We start from the raw sequence: 19,946 nt of genomic DNA, 5'->3' as shown, positions 1-19,946 counted from the left end.
AATCACACATCTATCTGCCTTCTTCAGAGAGGGCCCTCACTGTACATCAAGATCAAATTATTTTTCTTCCCTACAACATGGTTTTACTACTTACCATCTACCCTCACCAGTCTTTTTTTTCGTTTTAAATAGACTATTTTGTAGAGATTAAATTAAAAGTTGAGCACAAAGTACTTTCCACATACTCTCCCGACCCCATCTTTCTGTTTTTGAAACATCCGTTTGCCAACTCTGAGATTTTGTTTTACCAGAACTGCTGATATCTTGATTCAGTCTATACTGGCTTTTTCTAAACATGACTAGCCAAACACACTTGTCTCTTAATGTTTCTACTCAATCATGCTATCGGGCTTCTACCTGCTAGACTTCAATAGTGATTACTAGCCTATTTAACACATGTAGGACACAATTAGTGAAGGAAATCAGTTACCAGATCTTTCAACTTCCATATGTACTTATGAGAATACACTTTCAATCAAGTTTAAGTCATTGAGTAAATCTTAGTTAAGATTTGGGGATACTTCCCACAAACAGAGAAAGTAACTAATGACTGGGTAACAAATCCTACTGGTCAGATGGTATCAAATTTCTATTTTCAACAGAACTGAAGGAGGACCTAAGCAAACTGACAGATCATTCAATTTTGTTGTTGATCACTATGTGATTTCTAGTGTGCAAAGAAACACTGCTATAACAAAACCTCTTTCAATGTGCATCTTCATGTGAACAAGATATCCCAGCTTACATCTATAAAAAAAATGGAATAAAATTGGGGCTGAATTTGACTCAATCTAATAATATGTAGTATCTACCCATAGATACATGGAATGTATTCCTCTTTTCCCAACTGATTAGGAATAAAGGTAATTCTCAATCCGGAAAAAAGTTGAACTGTTAGTTTTATGGTCTTAAAAATTTTTTTTAATTTTATTTTCAAATTATATACATTTATTGCAGAAAAATGACAGAGTACCATAAAGAATCTATGACCATAAATGTATGTTAGAATAAAATTTTGTGGAGAAAGCAGAATAAATACAATTATGACTTTAAGGAGAAAAAGCAAAAGAGAAACTTCCATCTTTAAGTTTATTTATGTATTTAAAAAATCTTTTTATCGGGGAACTGTGTTTCTCCAGGGCCCATCAGCTCCAAGTCGTTCTTCAATCTAGTTGTAGAGGGCGAAGCTCAGCTCCAAATCCAGTCACCATTTTCTTTAGTTGCAGGGGTTATGGCCCACCGTCTCATGAGGGAATTGAGGGTTAGAGCTCACGCTCTAACCAACTGAGCCATCTGGCTGCCCCTATTCATGTATTTTTAAATAGATGTTAATGGCTATCAAACTACCATTAAAATTTCTTTCAAGACTTTTTTTTTTTTTTTTTGGCGGGCGGGGGAGAAGGGGAACAGGACTTTATTGGGGAACAGTGTGTACTCCCAGGCCTTTTTTCCAAGTCAAGTTGTCGTCCTTTCAATCTTAGTTGTGGAGGGTGCGGTTCAGCTTCAAGTTGTTGTCCTTTCAATCTTAGTTGTGGAGGGCGCAGCTCAGCTCCAGGTCCAGTTACTGTTCTAGTTGCAGGGGGCACAGCCCACCATCCCTTGGAGTCCAGGAATCAGAATGGCAACCTTGTAGTTGGAGAGCCCAGGCTCCAACCAACTGAGCAGCTCAGCTCAAGGTGCCGTGTTCAATCTTAGTTGCAGTGGGCACAGCCCACTATCCCTTGCAGGAGTCGAACCGGCATCCTTGTGGTTGAGAGGACGTGCTCCAACAAACTGAGCTCCAACAAACTGAGCCATCCCGGAGCTCAGCGGCAGCTCATCTCAAGGTGCCGTATACAATCTTAGTTGCAGGGGGCACTGCCCACCATCCCTTGCGGGAGTCGAGGAATTGAACTGGCAACCTTGTGGTTGAGAGCCCACTGGCCCATGTGGGAATCGAGCCGGCAGCCTTCCGAGTTAGGAGCAGGGAGCTCCAACCACTTGAGCCACTGGGCGGACCCTCAAGACTTTTTTTTTTTTTCTAATTTAAATTTATTTATTGGGGTGACAATTGTTAATGAAATTACATAATTTCAGGTGTACAATTCTGTATTACATCATCTATAAATCCCATTGTGTGTTCACCACCCAGAGTCAGTTCTCCTTCCATCACCATATATTTGATCCCCCTTACCCTCATCTCCCACCCCCCACCCCCCTTACCCTCTGGTAACCACTAAACTATTGACTTTTAAAAGAATAATGTAACATTTTAAAATGGAAACATTTACGATACTCTGGAGTTCACATCCTTTGCTGCTGTTTAAATTTAGGATTAAAATTTTTTTAGGTTTAACACACAAAAATGCGATGAGGTTTTATGTTTTGTTTTATGTACAATTATTTTTAGAAGCATGCAAGCATACCATTCCTTCCAGGTTGTGAAAGACAAAGGATCCAAATAGGTGTATTTTAGGTAAAGAAAAATTATACCTTAAAAAAATAGTCATATTCTAGAAAAGTATTTTGTTCTAACATCTTAGAACAATGTATTTACATTACATAAAAGGCTTTCCACGGACTTATTTAAAGGCCAATTAATACTGTACTGTACGAAGCAGTAATTACTCCTTACAATCACAATGATGTATTCTAATATTTTTCTACAGCAGAAATACACTTCTAAACCCAGAAAGCGTAAGGGCTCTGGAATCAGACCCGAGTTGGGTCCAGGCTCTGCCACCTACTGCCTGCCTTGCGGCTTATGTTCCCATCCCTGCTGCACCTGGAGGCGCTGAGAAGTAACCTGCGCCAAAGTGGGAGGGCAGGAAGGGGGAGCCGTGCACTGTCTTCAAGGAGTCCCTCAGTTGATTTAAGGACGCGAGGCTACATTTCTTCATTTGTACAAGAGACGCCAATACCCACTTCACAGACTTGTACTGTCACGCAAGTTCGATAAATGCTACTTGATACCACCAGCCGATTTAAACTATTACAGTACTGCCCAGTCGCGCAGGCAGGCGCCGAAAGTTAAAGAACAACGGGTCCTCCTCGGATGAAGCTTTTGGCCTGCATCACCTTAGCACAGTCGTTCCCAAGGGGAAGGGGCGATATGGGGACAGCTGGCAAAGTGGGGCACATTTTTGGTTGGCATCTGGCAGGTGGAGGCCGGGGAGGCTACTGCCTATCCCGCATCGCGCACCGGGCACTCCCTCGGAATCCTCCTCCGTCCCCGGGACAACAGAGTGTCGGGTGAGAGGCCCGCTGTCTGCGGGGGAAAGCTGGTCCAAAGGGCCCTCCCTTCCTAACTCCAGGGTCCCGCCGGCAAACAGCCCCTAATTTATTTCCCCGAACGGCGCCGAAGGCCACACAGTACCTTGCCACGCAGCCTCCGGCGCCTGCAGCCGGCCACGAGCTCCTCCGACGCACTGGGAGGTGGGCGGCCACGCAGCGCCTCCCGCCGGCACGCGCCCACGCGTCAGCCAGCGCCGCCTCCCGCGCTCAGTTTTGTGGCGCGAGGTGGGCCCTACGTAACTTCCGCTGCGAACCTCCGCGGGCCCGCCCCAGCGCGTCGTAACCCAGGGCAACCGTCGCCCTTCCCTACCAGCGCGGACTAAGCGGCCTCGGGATCTGCCACCCCACTGGCCCCACGTGAGGGTGTGAGCGTCCCCGCTTCCGGAGCAAAGCCCCGCACCACTCCACGGGCGGCAGAGCGAGAGGCCTGCCCCGTTCGAGAAGCTGCGCTCTGAGGCGGAGAGGCACAAGGGAGAGGTAGTGCGGCCTGGGGAGCAGCAGCACGAAATGGGTGGGGCAGTGGGAGGAGCCGTTGGAAGGGCGGGGCGCTGCGAGGGAGGAGCCAATGGAGGGCGGGGAGGGGCTGGGTGGGGCAAATAAGGACGTTTTGCTGGCGGGGTTAGCTCTTGAAAGAAGAGAAGGTATCCTTTGTGTGATGGTAGGAACTGCTGGAGGAAGGAGAGGAGGTAGATGAGGAAGAAGAATGGCTCCTGGAAGAAGGGGAGGAGCCTGCAGGGGAGAGAAGAGCCAGGTGTGAGGTGCCTGAGCTTTAGGAGGGACAGGTTGGGGGTCTGTGATTGAAGACGTATTTTTATATAGATTGTAAGCTGTGTGAGAGCTGGGAAGACGGGCATTGTTTTATTATTTTATTCCCAGTGTTAGGCATCTAATAATGGGCAGTCAGTGAGTAAATGAATGTGAGTGGAAAAGGCGGAAGAGTTGGGAGACTGGGATTGTAGTAGAAATGGTCCGATCCAAAGAAATAGCTGTGGGAACCACCCTCCTAGGAATCATTCTACGAACAATCAAAGCTGCTGAGCTCTGTGGGCACATAAGAAGCATAAGGCACGAATAATTCACGTGGGGAGATAAGATTTATACTCTGGAAAATGTGAACAAATTGTACAAGTTGGGTGGTGTATGCGCTTTAACTTGGAGGCAACTCCTTGCCAAACTGTGTTCCAAAATTGTGAATTAGATTGAAGTCCCAATGTCGTTTTTCCTTTAGAAACTGTATTACCAGGGATCAGCATGCTCCAGCCAATCTTCAAGACCTATTTAACCAGTTCACAGGAATGAAGCTTACTTAGCTTCGTATTAAGAAACTTAACTTCCACCATGGCTAACAATGTTTCTGTTCACTGATTTCTTCATTCAACACATTGATAAGGATCCGCAGGAACATCCATTCAGAATTCCGAGTGAGGCTGCCAGAAACCCATCTTTCCCTGGCTGGAAATCTGACATAGATTAAAAATTCCTTTAAACTTGAAACTTCTAGGAAGATGGGGGTAGGTGTGGAGACAGTAAGGAGTTTTGAAGAATTTCAGCCTGCCTTTGACGTAAACAGCCTACTTTTGACTTAAACACCCTGGGTTTCTCACCTCTCCTGACCATCAATATTCCCCCCACCAGGTGTAGGAATCCACGGTGAGGCATTTGTAGTCTGACTGTATTGACAGCAGTGGCAGATACTGTGTATGGCTCATGTGCTTCCACAATCTTCCGTTTTTATTCCCTAACAGACATCATTAATCAATCACAGAACTCTTTCCTCTAGTGGCCAAGTCTTAAGATCCTTCTCAATACAACGCCCTAGGTAGCCACTACTTGTTTGGAACTGAAAATTGGAACATAGTCTTCATCCCTAATGTAGACAATAAATGTAAAAAGAAATTAATAGCCATTAATGTACCTGTAAACTTCCTTAACTCTTGGTAAGATTTGCTTTTGTTTCATTAGGATTGCCTAAATTGATGGATGAGGAATCCTACAGATGAAATTTGAAATGTAGGCCAGGTAATTGTAGAGTGAGGTGAACTTACAGCTGGTTGGATAATTAGTAAACACCCAAGTACTAGGAATATCCACAGGGCAATGTCTTTTACCCTTTCCTCACCAACATTTGTATCAGTGGCTTAAATGAAGTTACAGAAGATACGTCCATTGAATTAATGGAGTCTTAAAGTGGGAATGGGAAGAAATGGCCAAACTGTAGGGTGTCAGATTCAGAATTATCTATAAGCAGGTTGGGATGATGGTCTTTGGACCGTCCCAAAAAGGAAATTTTAGAAAGGATCTGATATATTTGGATGTCTACAGCTAGTGTCACGTGGGGACTCATGCGGGGGTCTGTGCTCCCGCTCCCCACATAAGAATGCAGGATACGGTGAGGCCAAAAAGGAACACCCACGGAGCCATAGGTAGGGGAGTCACACCACTATAGTCTCGCTGGTGGCTGGGTGGGAGAAACAGGAAACAGGAGCCACATGATCCGCAACTCTCACTCCACCACTTGCTAGCTCAGCCACCATCTTCTTGCTAACCCCCATTTTAATGCTAGCGTAGCCATGGCAGTTATATTAGTGGCCAATGGCTCACTGGTTACAGCTGACGGCCAACTAGCCACAGCTGATGGCCATCCAATCACAGTTGATGGCCATTTACTACCCGAGCCAGCACCTTTCCACGTGAGGCCAAGAGCCTGGAAACTGCACTACTGGCTCCGTCCCCACAGCTAGCTAAAAAAAAAAAATTAAAGGAAATCAGCATCATGGATATGAACTGAAGAAGAAGGGATTATTAACAATTCATATGAAAAGAAATCTAGAAGTTGTAGTTGACCTCAAGCTCAGTGTTAATCAAGATTGGTATATAGAGTTTAAAAAAACATAGCCATCTTTGTTGAATTCATAGATGTAGATTTCAGATCAAAGGGAGTCAGATTTCAAACAGACACTTCTAGACAGACTGAATTTAAAGTATTGCCCTCATTTCCAGATACTACATTTTAAAGACATTGACAAGTAACTGTGCATTCTTAAGAGAAGGGAATTTGAGATTCTTGTCTGAAGAAATGATAGCTGTCTTCAGATATTTTCGGGATTATCATATGCTGTGTTTGGGAGGAACGCCAGGAAAGTAGCAAAATTTGCAGGCTTGCAGATGTCTTGATTTGAGAATATTTTAGTCTTAAAGCTGCTGCTGGAATGAAAAGAAGTAGCATGTAAAGTAATAAGCTCTCAGTTATTAAAAGTACTTAAACATGTCTAACAATAATGCGTGACTGCAGGTCATGAAGATTTTCTGTGTTCTTTTAAAAGTTATGTAGTTTTATGATTTATATTTAGATCTAGGATCCATTTTGAGTTCAAAATAATTTGGCCTCTGAGTGCTCGCTTCGGCAGCACATATACTAAAATTGGAACGATAATTTGGCCTCTGGATGGCCAGTGGTGAAACACTATAGTTAAAAAGACTATCCTTTCTGCATTTAATTATTCTTGCATCTTTGTCGAAAATCAATTGGTCCTGTTTGTGTGAGTATATTTTTGGGCTCCCTATTCTGGCCCATTGATCTATGTGTCTCTCCATTCACCAATATCATACTGATTCCTGTAGCTCTATGGTGGTTTTTAGAACTGGGGAATGTGATTCCTCCACTTTATTCTTTATTTTCATAATTGTTATACCTATTGTAGTTCCTTTGCATTTCCTACTAAAGTTTAAAACCAGCTTGTCAGTACACATCGATAAGAAAATCCTGGTCTAGATTCTAATTTTGATATTCAGCAGTTGTACTTCCAACTTCTTCTTTAAGATTGTCTATTCTTCGGCCTTTATATTTTCATATACCTGGGTGCCAAAAAAATGTATACACATGACTTGTATTCATTTTTGTTATCAGTATATATTGAGTATTAGAATTTTAATACAGTTTTTTGCTTTCTTAAAATGTGTATACAATTTTGGCATGCTCTGTACGTTTTAGAATCCAAAGAATTGATAAAAGTTTTAAGAAAAGAATTATCATGTTATAGGCACATAGCCTTACCCTTCCAATATCTACAACTTCCCATTCCCGGGGCCCCTGGACTGTCTTCAAGGACCACTAAGGTCCACATTTTAGGTAATAACGTTCTTAATACATAAGAACTGTTTGCTTTGCATGACGCATCTGATATGATAATACCAGACTAATGTAGTACCAAGACATTACTACTGGTCACCAAAATCTGGCTTCCTTTTCCCTCTGGAGATTTAAGAGGAAGTGTAATCCACACTTCTCCTTAAAGTTAGGCAAAGCTTTGTGAATTGTTCCAGCTAGTGGCATGGGGACTGAAGTCTTATATTACTTCCAGGTAAAAGCATCTAAGAGTCAGTTTGTGATTCCCTATGTTTGCCCTCATAGTTGGCTATGGTTTCCCCATCACGATGCCTCCGTTAGTTCAATTCCAGAGTAAGGATAATATGGAGCAGAATCCATGACATACAACAGACATGTAGCATATATTAGAAATAAATTTTCGTTGTTTTTTTCATCACTGGGGGGAAAATTAGAATTGTTTGTTATTGCAGCATAACATTGCCTATCTAGATTAATACTAGGTAATGGAGGCTAACAGACAGTGCCATGCCAAACTGAAGTGTACCCTGGTAAGCTTGCCAGGGCAACCCTTTTTCAAAAAGAACCTGGCAGCTTGAGCCATATCTAGGGCAAACAAACTACAAACAAAAAATTCAGAGTTTTATTGGGCTTTTTTAAATATTAGGTTGGTGCAATAGTAATCCGGTTTTTGCAATTATTTTTAACCTTTTAACCTAGATCCATTTCTAACTTCACTTTCATTGAAATGATAAAATAACCACATCATCACCCTCTTGATCAAAGAAATACAAAGTACCTTTCTATACTAATATGGCATCCTTCTGTCTCTTCTTGTGTCTTCTGCTATCCCTTAGTTTCTCATCATCTACTAGCCTTTTGGAAATTTGTGTTCTTGCTCATGTGGTCTCTTTTTTTCACATAGGTTTTACTTCATGCAACATTACTTATTTTGCAAATAGTAGATATGGTCATTGTCCTTAGTTTACATTGATTTCACCCCCTCCCATCCCATTTTAACTTTTATACAACACATGCATGAGATCAGCAACATAAAATGTGCCTTTTCCTGGACTCCATTGTAATATTGGTATGCCTCTGCCACTGGTCCTTTATAATTTAATAGAAGTCTTTGTTCATTTCAGGAGCAGGACGCTTTGTATTCTAAGTTACAGATTGGCTTGAGTGTTAAAGCTACATTGATTTTGCAAGATGTATAACAAAGAGGCAATTGGTAGTCTCTGTACTTCTCAGTTAATTAAAAATCTGCATGATCATAATACAGTGTCAGAGATCCAAAAGGTAATGTCTTTTCTTTTCCCTTCATTTCTAGCCTTTCTTTTGCAGTGCAGTAAATTCAGTGAGATTGCCTTGGGTACTTTGACTTATGAGTAATTGGACAAATACTGACGGAGTTGTCTGAATCATCTTCATAAACTCTATTCTCTGATTTTTTTATACCTTTGTGGTACACCTGTTCTTTGTCCATAAGTCCTTGTGCAAGGTTTTTATTCCAACTTAAAATTATACAAACTATGTTGTCTATTCTTTGATGCATTTATTTCAGCTGACTTACTGTGAAGATTCATTGTATACTCACCTTCACCATCATCCCACATTTCATTTCTTGAACCGTTCTGATAACATAATGGCTTAAAAGTTTTTGTTATGGAAGACTTCACGCTTACATAAAAGTAAAGTGAAGAATACAGCTAATCTCCATGTCCTCATACCCATCTACAACAAACAGCAATTTATGGCCACTTTTATTTCATCATATAATCTCTAACCCCAACCACCACAACTCCCACACTTCCCATACTCCTTGCAGGATTCTTTTGAAGCAAATCATAATTGCTTATGTTTAATTGGTAAAATAAAATTAAACTATGTTACAGTTTTGTTTCTTTCTGATCGTTTCCTTACCATTTCTGTCTTTAAATGCTACTCGAAGAGATATTTTTCTGGATCATAGTGAATTTCCATAGGCTCTGTTTCTTAGACTCTCATTCATCTTCTTTATTTCATTTCCAAAATATCTTAAGTTCCTTGATCAGTTTTTCTTTGGGTTTATTCTTATTTATCCAAGCGTGTACTTTTGGATGCATTTTCTTCTTTGTACATTTTGGTTTGAGTCCCTTCAATAGCACACGTCATAGCCCTTAATACCTTGTGGCCTACGTCTGTGTGCCTTCCTGCTTTGTGCTCGAAATCCAATTTTCTAGTTGCAAGTACAAATGCATTTTCCCATGGTAGCATTTTCATTATGATCTTCGTGTTTCCTTAATGTGATTTTCTTGGAAAACATTAATAAGGACTTTGATGTATGCTTTATACCAGTGATTCTCAAATTGAATCAGGTTGTAAAGCTCATTGGAAGTCAAGAAGTGGAATAGCATGAGGTATTGATTTACTTCAAATCTGTAAAGTAGGCATAATTTTACAGAAAACAAGTGTGTCATATCAATGCAGATTTCTGCATTTCAACATAAAAGTCAAACTGCATATAATTTGTAAGAAGTCACATATCTACTCTTTTAGGATCTTCGATTGCTTCTTGTACATTCCTATTTGTCATTTCTTATAGGAGCTGGAAGACAAGAATGGGCAATAAAACTTGAAGGCACATTTTTAGGAGGAAAACGTAAAATTAAGACCATTCTTTCCACTAACTGAATCTTTTTTCTAATTAGGAAAAGACCGCCGATATGTTGTTTTAGCAGTGAAGCATTTTGAAGAACACCAGGGTTCCAGAGGACCACCTAGCAATCTGGTATGGAGGAATCTGACCATTTGACTAAGAATACTATGTGTACTGACTCCGAGTTTTCAGTCATAGGAGTCAGTATAGTTCCCATGATCCCCCATAAAATAAGTAAAGTACTTATAAAAATGTAGAATTTATAACAAATGTGTAAAGTGCTTATAACAGTGCCTGGAACACAGAGTTATGTAACAGTAAGTTTTATTACTAAATTATTACTGTTACCTGGGTTTCTTTCAGCACTTTGTAATATCATGTGACTAGGACCTCTTCTGGTGCCCTCACTCGGTCCAATTGTACTGACTCCAAAATAGGGGCTTACTCAATATTGTATCCTGGGCCTCTGCTGTTCCTCTCTCTGGATATACAGAGAAAGAGGCAGAGATAAAGACTTTCCCTCAGATTTCAAAATTCTCAAGGCATGTGGGAAGTATTAGGTTGGTGCAACAGTAATTGTGGTTTAAAAGGTTTAATTACAAAAACTGCGATTACTTTTGCATCAACCTAATAGTAGAAGGTGCTGAGGATGGTTAACCTGAAAGAGAAAAGAATACAATGGAATTTTTTCATAGGGCTGTCTAGAGGCTGAGGCAATGGACTATCTCTGGATCAATGATTCTTCAACCTTTTGTCGTGACGGACTGCTTCATAACAGATGCAGGCCCTTCCCTGAAAAACAGATTGAGCATCTTCAGAGGCACCATAGACCTCCTGAACCCCATCCATGGATGGGAAGGCTTCCCATCACTGAGCCTTGCTCTGGAGGGCGAAACTAGGACCAAGGAGTAGAGGATGTTAAAAGGGCAGGGAAAGCAGTGTTGGTTCAATATAAGGAAGAACTTTCTAACAGAGCAGTAGTTCTCTAAGTTTGCTGGGCTTTAGAATCACCTCGGGTGATCTAAAAAATCACGAAGGCAAGGCTGTGCTCAGACCCGTTAGAATCAGAATCTTTGTGGGTGGAGTCTGGGTAGTTTTATTTTTCGTAAAGCTCCCCAGATGATTCCAAGGTGCAGCCAAGTTTGAGAACCAGTAAATTAGAGCGCTTTGCATTTGAGCAGGGTCTCTAAGTAGTGAATGCCTTGTCAGTGGAGATACTTCAAGCACAGAACATTTTTCTTACTGATTTGAACATTCTAAAGCTCTTTAATCTCTCCTAAACAGTATCTATTTCATTGCTATAATAACCTCAAGTTTAAGTTTGTTTTATTATTTAATGAACAGCTTTGCTTTTGATTCTCTGCTTTTCCCTTTCGAATTATACACATGCGTATTAAGTTTGTGGGGTTTTGGGGGTACAAATGTAGTTGTAATTCAGAAGAGTACAAGGTTTAGGAGCTTCTTTGGCCTGGGCAGTGACTGAAGTGAAATTTCATAATATGAAAGGATTGGGCTGGTTTGTACAATCTGTCAGGTCCTTAATCTTGTTTCTGTGTGTAACCAAAATAGCACTTCTAGTTTTTAGTTACTCGTAATAGAAGTTTCTTCCTTTCAGATCTCATTCCTTTCCTCTGATGTCATATTGTAAAAAGATTAGAATGTCCAAAGATATTTGACCTTCCACAGGTAAATTGAACTTTATTACCGTCAAAATGCCACTTTAAGCTTAAGTGAAAAAGCTGAAATAATAATTGAACAGATACTGTTATAAACAGTTACTTACCTTCACCTCAACGGAAAATGAAAAATGTGGGTTTCTTGGGGCGAGAGAAAGCAAGGTGTGTGATCCCAGGTGTACTCTGTCTCATTACAAGCAGCACTTCCTCAAGAAGGCACTGGCTGTTCTTTAGCACTCAGGTGGATCATTGTCAGTCACTGCTTAGGCATTAGAGGAGGGGTGTCCAAACTTTTTTCAACGTTTTTCACCAAGGGCCATATGCAGTAAAATACACAAACAGCCGGGCCACTCACTTGAGGTGAAGTACGTATTGCCTCACCTCGTTTATTTAAGTTAACTAAATATATTTTTGGAATTTGCTGTGGGCCAATAAAAAATGGATTGCGGGCCACAGTTGGCCCTCGGGCCGCAGTTTGGACACCCCTGCATTAGAGTTCATCTATGCAGCTTGTGGGGTCCCCAGGAGGAACCCGTCTGTGGGAAGGTATGAAAATCATGCTCTTTTCATAGATGAGCAAACAGACCCAGAAAAGTAACTTACCCAAGGTCATGCAGCTAATAAATAGGATTGGAACCCTGGCTGTTTGGCACGGGAGTAGTCTGTGCTCATAATCAGGATTATAACCTTCTTAACCCCTTGACTGGATTATGAATGCCAAGTCCCATTTTTCAACCTGGAAAAGCATTAATTAAAGATAGATAGTATCATCATCATCATTACCATCACCACCACCATCACTGTCACCACCATCTACTGTACTAATTTCCTAGGACTGCCATAACAAAGGGCTACAGACTTGGTGGCATATTGTCTCACAGTTCTAGAGGCTCAAACCCAAAATCAGGGTGTCGGCAGGAGTTGATTCCTTCTGACGGCTACAGGGAAGGATCTGTGGCAGGCCTCTTTTCTTGGCTCGTAGATGGCCATCTTCTCCCTGTGTCTCTTCACATCTTCTTCCCTCTATTCATGCTTCTACATCCAAATTTCCCCTTTTTATAAGGACACCAGTCATATACTATGAATTAGAATGAACCGATTGACTTAGCTCAGACTACATGCTCCACCAGTTTCTGCAGAAGCCTAAGGATCCCCAAGCCAATATCCAGAGTTGTTGGAAAGGGAAAGAAGAGGAAACTGGGGTGCATTAGTGACACACACCCACTGCGATTCTCTTCATATTAGTACAATATCATTTGGACATTTTTGGAGTGGAAGGTAGGGATGCTTAAACCCACTTTGCTTACAGTAGTCTGTACCCCATCAGGATGGATAGAGGCTGTGCTCACATCTTCCTCTCCTCTTTTCTTCACTCCCAACTTTGATCTTTAATTAAATCCATTAGTCTGTAATTAAAATTAGACTTATCCTTTATAATGTCAATAGTTGACAATGGGTGGTTTTATATTTCTTCTCAGTTTATTCCTGAATGTCTTGAAGAAGATATTGAATTGAGTTATTGAATTGCTTTTTAAAAAAATGAATATTAAAAACAATTCAATCCGCGTTTCAAACTACAGGAAGAAGATGTTAAAAACTTTAAGCAACCACCATAGTAATCACAGTAATGGATCTCTGCCAGAAAAATGAGATTGAGTTAGAAAATAGCGAAAATAATGAAATTCAAAGCACAGAAGGAACTGAATTAAGCTACACTTGTCCAGATGAAAAAAGTGAAAAGAATCATGTTTGTTGTCTTCTCAATATCAGTGACATTACACTTGAACAAGATGAAAAAGCCAATGAATTTCTTATTGGAACTGGATGGGAAGAAGCAGTGAGTATCTTCTTGTAGCTTACTTACACATCAGTATTTTGATGCAAGCCTTTTCTTTTACTTGTTTTTCAAAAATAGTTATAAATTACCAAAAAATGTGTCATCAATGAAATATAGAAACCTTTGGAACAGAGGCAAGATATTAATAATGAGATTAGTAGTACCTTTTATTTAGTATTTATGGCCACCTAGTATTGACAAGCACAGTGCTAAATCCTTCATGCGCATCTCCATTCCACCTCACAATCGCCCTATGCGGCAGGTATTACAAACAGCCTCACTTTTTGGACAAGGATACTGAGGCATCCAAAAGGTGAAATAATGTACCGACGGTCACCCAGCCAGTGGCCAAGATCTGGACTCCAGCTCCTTAACTACCAAACTCCCTGAGAGTTCTTTCCTGGAGGTTCCACTCAGAACCCTGTGAATTTATTCTTCAAATATTCTTCAAATCAAAAATAGAATCCTAACTTTAGAACTATAAGGGAATTATAAGGTCTAATCTATAATGGATTAGAACTATAAAGTCTAATCCAGTGATTCTCAGGCACCACTTGGCAATATCACAACTGGGGGAAGGGGGAGGAGATGCTGCTGGCATCTAATGGGTCCGTGCCAGAGGTGCTGCTCCACATCCTACAATGCCCAGGACGGCACCTACCACAAGGAATCATCCAGCCCTATCTTAGTCCGGGCTGCTTTACAGAATGCCATAGATAGGGCGGATTAAGCAACAGACAGTTACATCTCACAGTTCTAGAGCATGGAAGTCCAGGATCAGGGTGCCAGCATGGTTGAGTTCTTGGTGAGGGCCCTCTTCCTGGTTATGCCCTCACATGGCGTTCCTTTGTGCAGACAAGTAGAAGGGGCGGGGGAGAGAGAGATATCCCTATCTCCTCCTCTTCTTATAAGTACACTGATCCCATCCTGAGGGCTGAACCCTCTTAACCTCATCTAACCCTGATTACCTCCAAAATACCATCACATATGGGATTAGGGTTTCAACATAGGAATTTTGGAGGGACACAAACGTAGAGTCCATAACAAGCCCCAAATGTTGGTAGTGCCAATGTTGAGAAATCCTGATCTTGGTTTATTTTATAAATATGGAAACTGCGTCCAAGATGAGGCAGACTGACTCACCCAAGTCTGCTGGACAGTTGAAAGAATCATGTCTTCAAGAGCTCTGCTCTAACACTCTCTCTACTGTACTGCCCCCCCACTGCCACCTGAAGCATTTATGGCCTTCCGTATGCACACTCCCCTGCCAGATAAGTCAGGGCTGTAGACAGTCCTATTTAAGAATTTAAAATAGAAGTTTAGAGAGCTCAGTTTACTACTGAAGAGAACTACTTTGAAATACGCATTGAAGGGTTGTTGGAATGGCCCTGCCTCTGCTCATCCTCTCCCTCCAGCCCCTCCCTGCAGCGTTCTCCCTGGGGATGGGAAACAAAGCCTGGTACAAGAAGTACAAGAAGGTAGGAAGGGACAAGGATGGACCATTGTGACTTTATTTGTATGTAATAGTTCCAAATTCATTGTAATGTACATCTGAAAAAATATAGTCAGCACATCAAGGTGGCCATTTACAGATACTTGCTTAGTATCTTAGTATTAACAAATTCTATTGCTAGTATTGCGGATTTACAAATATTATTGCTTTAGTATGAGGCTGAAATAGGTATTAAAGGTTGAAAGAAAACAAAAAGATAAGTCTATTTAAAGAAAAATATCAGTTCAAATAGGATGGCCAACATGGGGATGTGGCCATAGTTGGGGCGGCTAGAGTTTGGGCAGCTCAGCTGAGAGTAACACGCTGCTTTGTTTGCAGGTTCATGGCTGGGGAAGGACTTATCCAACTGCCTGCATCTGGCCCAGGAAGAAGCTTAAAAAAGCGAAGGTGGGAGGAAGTGCCAGCAGCTGCTTACTCTGTATCAGTCTCTCCCAAGGGAGCCCTGAGACCAAGCCTCAGTCTCTGGCCACGAAGTTGGAGGAGGCAGGCTCAGAGAAGGCTCAAGGCAGCCCCTCCCAGACTCAGAGACTCCCCCAAGGTCCCGTCACTGCCCCCAGGGAGATTAGCAAGATCTGCTTACCCTCCTACAGTCAGAGAGAGAAAAAAAGTCTGCAAATAACGGAGTTTATTTGGTGCATGGAAGAGTGGGCCACCCCTGAGGCTGGGGGCAAGGACCCCAGCAGAGGCCCTGACAGAGGTCCCCCCGTCTCAGACGCCTTGACTTCCAAAGCCCTTTTAGTTCTGCCTCCCCTGAAGGCTTCAGTCCCAAACAGCTTGGATGTTCTGGATCAGAAAAGTAAGAACTTTGTTTTGCAGCCAGAAGAGAAAGTGCTGAGTGTGGGAAAGGATGAGTATGTGGCTTGTGCATATGGATTGAAAACAGTTGACAGGAATGATGGAAAGAGCCCCATTGAGCTGACTAAGCACCTTAAGGTCAGCTGCACACAGCCTTTCGCTCCCCCGGGGGCCAGGACATCCCTGCTGGCCAATCCTGAGCGGCGCTGCCTGCACTGGCCCCTCCTGCCTGACACAGACCTGCTCTGCCCTCCCAACCCCAACAGTGTTCCCCGTCTCACCACCTTGCGGATTTTGCAGAAACAAGGAATGCAAAGCTACAAAGCCAAATTCACAGCCAGGGAGCCCAGACCTCCCATGAATACCCAAAAGTGTGTTGTCAAGGAGACCAAGCAGGAAAACAGGCCCCAGACATTGGAGACCCATGTGTTCCCAAGACCTGCCCTGCCATTCCTCACAGTGAGCAGAGTTGTTATTCCCATCTCCACTCACAGACTCCTCTGAGTTGCCACAATACAAGTCCCTGTGAATAAGCACCGTTTGAAAGTCCTTCATCCTCTCTCCTGCCCCCATTCTCTCCTCTCCCTTCTCCGATACTCTTCTCCCTCCTTCCCTCCCTCCCCTTGTCCTATTTTTGTAGTAGAACCAGAGGAAATTGAAACGCATTGTATGGGTTTTGATTTATTCTCAAAACCCCATGTTTATGTGTTACCTGCTTCTGTTGCTTAGTCATTTACAAAAATGCAAACTGGTAATGCCAGTCTCATCCTTTGCCTGCCTTACATCTCCTCTCCCACTGGAAGCCAAGTGGATAATGGGAAATCTGAAGGGCCTCCATCAGTGATGGCCCCACGTCAGCCCCAACCTTACTGGAAAGGGCTCTTTCTGCCCTACCCCAGTGCCTTAAGCTAAGTATACTGGGCTTGTTTGGACTAAATTATTTCCCAGTCTTTTAAACCAGGCAGGTATCTGTCTGTTTGCCTCATTTTCTGTTACAACAAAGATCTGAAACATTGCTTTAATAGAAAAATCCAGCCTGTGTCTAAATGAATATCCTTGCGTCCAACATGAGATATCCTTACATCCACGGATATACCATATCCATTGTATCCTATGTGTCCAAAGTGACATATCCTTATATTGTAGCCTCTTGCTAGTCTGTCTGGGAAGGTTTAGCCACAGTTCCACAAAATCCATATTGGAAGCGGGTTAAGAATAGTTATTTGAAAAAAATGTCACTGTGATTACTGTCATTCCACATGCTTCCTCCAGCTTTACTTTGCATCCGATATTTGGGAATTCTACAACTCCAGGCAGACACTGACAGAATGGGGCTGCTACTTTCTCGCTTCTCCTATCCCATCTCCCCCCTCATTTTACTTCATTGCATATTTCCTGAAGTTGTATATAAATTAAACATTTGTGAATGAGTTATGTTTTAAATGCCAAGTGATGATGCTATGTAGAGAAATGCTCTGAAAAAAACATTTTGCAATATGAATAACCATTTAGCTGCTCTATAATTACAGTTTGAATTTGCTTAAGATAGGTTGCACTTGAACTCTGGACTGTATTTGTAAACATCTTTCCATCATTTGTCTTTGTAACGTCTTGTCTGTTAGTTTAGGTGTTTTCATTTTGTTGGTTTGTTTTTACAAAACACCAGAAATGCAGAAATGATTATAGTACAACAGTCATTAAAAGGTATAATTTGTCAAATATATGGTGATGGAAGGAGAACTGACTCTGGGTGGTAAACACACAATGGGATTTATAGATGATGTAATACAGCTGAAATCTATGTAATTTCACTAACAATTGTCACCCCAATAAATTTTTAAAAAGGTATAATTTGCCTATTTAGGTTGGACACTTCTTTATAGTCTACAAGCAATTTTTAGGTTCTGCCCATACTTTCTCCCCTGAATGAAGAAACCGTCTGGATTCCATCCCCCAGAGGAAGCCCCAATTTCCCACTGTTTATGAACAGTGGAGGTGTTGGACCCAGTACTGTTTGAGGACCCCTCTAGCTATGGCAGCTTGCCCACCTAAGTCAGTGTTTTTTCAAGCCCCCGTTTATAAGCAGCAGAATAATGAATAAGCTCAATATGTGAAACAGTCAAAAGTATTTGATTGGGAGGGAAGGGTATGGACCAGCATGAGTGAGGGGTGACAATACTCAGCCTAGATGTACTTCTGAGATCTTGAGGCAGTTTGAAAACACTAAATTACAAAAGAATATTTCTTTCTTGAGAAGAACTCTTATTGAGATAGGGTTGTAAATTCTACAGATTTTGGGGAAAACATATAGTAATAATTTAGAATTAAGAGGAGGCCCAGTCTGAACAAAGGAATGACCCAATTTACTAAAGATTCATAGCATCCTTTTTGAGCAAGTAATTAATTTGGCCAACAAAATATTGAGAAAATTCCTCTGTGCATACATAATAATGTTGTGCATTTGGCATCTCTTTGTTAGGTAATTATTCAAATACCTGATCAAGTCCTTCTGGAATCTTATTTGCAAACTGCAAACTAGTAAGAGTGAAGACCCATCAAACTCCAAATACCATGTTTCCCCGAAAATAAGACCGGGTCTTATATTAATTTTTGCTCCAAAAGATGCATTAGGGCTTATGTTCAGGGGATGTCATCCTGAAAAATCATGCTAGGGCTTATTTTCCAGTTAGGTTTTATTTTGGGGGAAACACGGTAACAATCTGCCATGCCCACAGGATTTTTGCACAATTTTTGAACAGCCAGTTATTCATAAGAGGGAAATAAATGATCCAGCTATTCATATTTGATCAGATCAATATATTCAGGAAAACCACAAATCTTATTAGCCCAGGTTTAGCTTGTTTATCTGTGGATCATGTCACTCTACGCCTTGTCCCAATTTCCATTCAGATTAAATCAGGACGTCCAAACTGGTCTTTGATGTCCAAGTCTAGATAAAGGCTAAGTGTTTACTAGAATGCAGTCCCTATTAGTGTTCTAGGTTACTAAGAACACTTACAGGGGAAATCTTTTGTTTTCAGGAGTCAAGCACAGAAGGTGAACGGTCTTCCTACCTCAAGTTGACAATCTCAATTAGGTTTTGGTTTCTCCAGTCCTTTCCAAACCATGCATTGGAGGGCTCTGTGTTTTATCCCTCATTTATTTTGGATGTCTCATTAGTAACTTTCCAAACTCCTATTTTCCTTGAAAACTTAAAAATCACCACGTGGAATTGTGGCAGCCCCTGACACAGGGCTCCTACAGCACCTGAGGTCACCTACTGGGTGAGGCTTGGCTGTGGCATGGGGGTGCTGCTGAGGGTCTGGCTGAGGGAAGGGAGGGGCCAGAGGGGCGGGAAACTTTTTTCTCCCATTTATTTTCAGCACCACAGAAAGTTTATGACTGGTTCACTAACCCTCTACATGTGAAAGAACCGTTAGCAACTTCATTTGTTTTAATCTGCCTGTGCTCTAAAGAAAACTAGTAATCTCTGAATAAAGGATGGAATTTGGATAAATATCATTGGTCCTGATATTGTTCACTGGTGCTGATAACTCTTCACTGCGAAGGCTGTTTCTGTGGCTATTCACCCCAATTTTCTTGACTGATTTCTGTAATGTAATTTCAGGAAAATGGAATGTCAGAAAGAGATTTGTCGTTATGGTAGCTACTTACAGAACTTTAAATCTGAAGAGTTACTACTTAGGCACATATCGCGTTACAGAATGATTTAAAGGGTTTTAATATACCACAGCTTACAAAAAAAGGTGAAAAATAAAAAAAATGATACCAGCTTACAATTCATTAATAGTACTAGACACTCAAACACAGCTAAACAAAAATTATCTTAGGGGCTAGCCCGGTGGCTCAGGCGGTTAGAGCTCCATGCTCCAAACTCCGAAGGCTGCCAGTTCGATTCCCACATGGGCCAGTGGGCTCTCAAACACAAGGTTGCCGGTTCAATTCCTCAAGTCCCTCGAGGGATGGTGAGGTCTGTCCCCTGCAACTAAGATTGAACACGGCACCTTGAGCTGAGCTGTCGCTGAGCTCCCGGATGGCTCAGTTGGTTGGAGCGCGTCCTCTCAACCACAAGGTTGCTGGTTAGA

At 41.7% G+C, this 19,946-nt stretch overlaps 1 protein-coding gene across 3 annotated transcripts; it reads left to right on the top strand.

Annotated features, from left to right (window-relative positions):
• Positions 1-2,140: 2,140 nt before the first annotated feature.
• On the top strand, positions 2,141-19,157 carry LOC308489646 (uncharacterized protein C16orf46). Of its 3 annotated transcripts, none has more exons than XM_081031059.1 (4): positions 2,141-3,750; positions 10,072-10,151; positions 13,276-13,532; positions 15,364-19,157. In XM_081031059.1, the coding sequence occupies exons 3-4, from the start codon at positions 13,323-13,325 to the stop codon at positions 16,342-16,344; spliced, it is 1,191 nt and encodes a 396-aa protein (XP_080887185.1). In that variant the 5' UTR covers positions 2,141-3,750; positions 10,072-10,151; positions 13,276-13,322; the 3' UTR covers positions 16,345-19,157. The 3 variants fall into 3 exon arrangements, with proteins under 3 accessions (XP_080887185.1, XP_080887187.1, XP_080887186.1); XM_081031060.1 differs by lacking the exon at positions 2,141-3,750 and adding an exon at positions 3,857-3,914; XM_081031061.1 differs by lacking the exon at positions 10,072-10,151.
• The last annotated feature ends 789 nt before the right edge of the window (positions 19,158-19,946 follow it).

This window comes from Rhinolophus hipposideros (genome assembly GCF_964194185.1).
Source record: "Rhinolophus hipposideros genome assembly, chromosome: 21".
Lineage (NCBI taxonomy): Eukaryota > Metazoa > Chordata > Mammalia > Chiroptera > Rhinolophidae > Rhinolophus > Rhinolophus hipposideros.
Note: the sequence above shows the minus strand (reverse complement) of the source record. Positions and strands in the feature narration are given on the sequence as shown.

Coding starts and splice junctions, on each gene's coding strand:
- LOC308489646 (XM_081031061.1), top strand. CDS start 13,323: ATGGATCTCTGCCAGAAAAATGAGATTGAGTTAGAAAATAGCGAAAAT. Junction 13,533..15,363: donor GAACTGGATGGGAAGAAGCA/GTGAGTATCTTC, acceptor CTTTGTTTGCAG/GTTCATGGCTGGGGAAGGAC.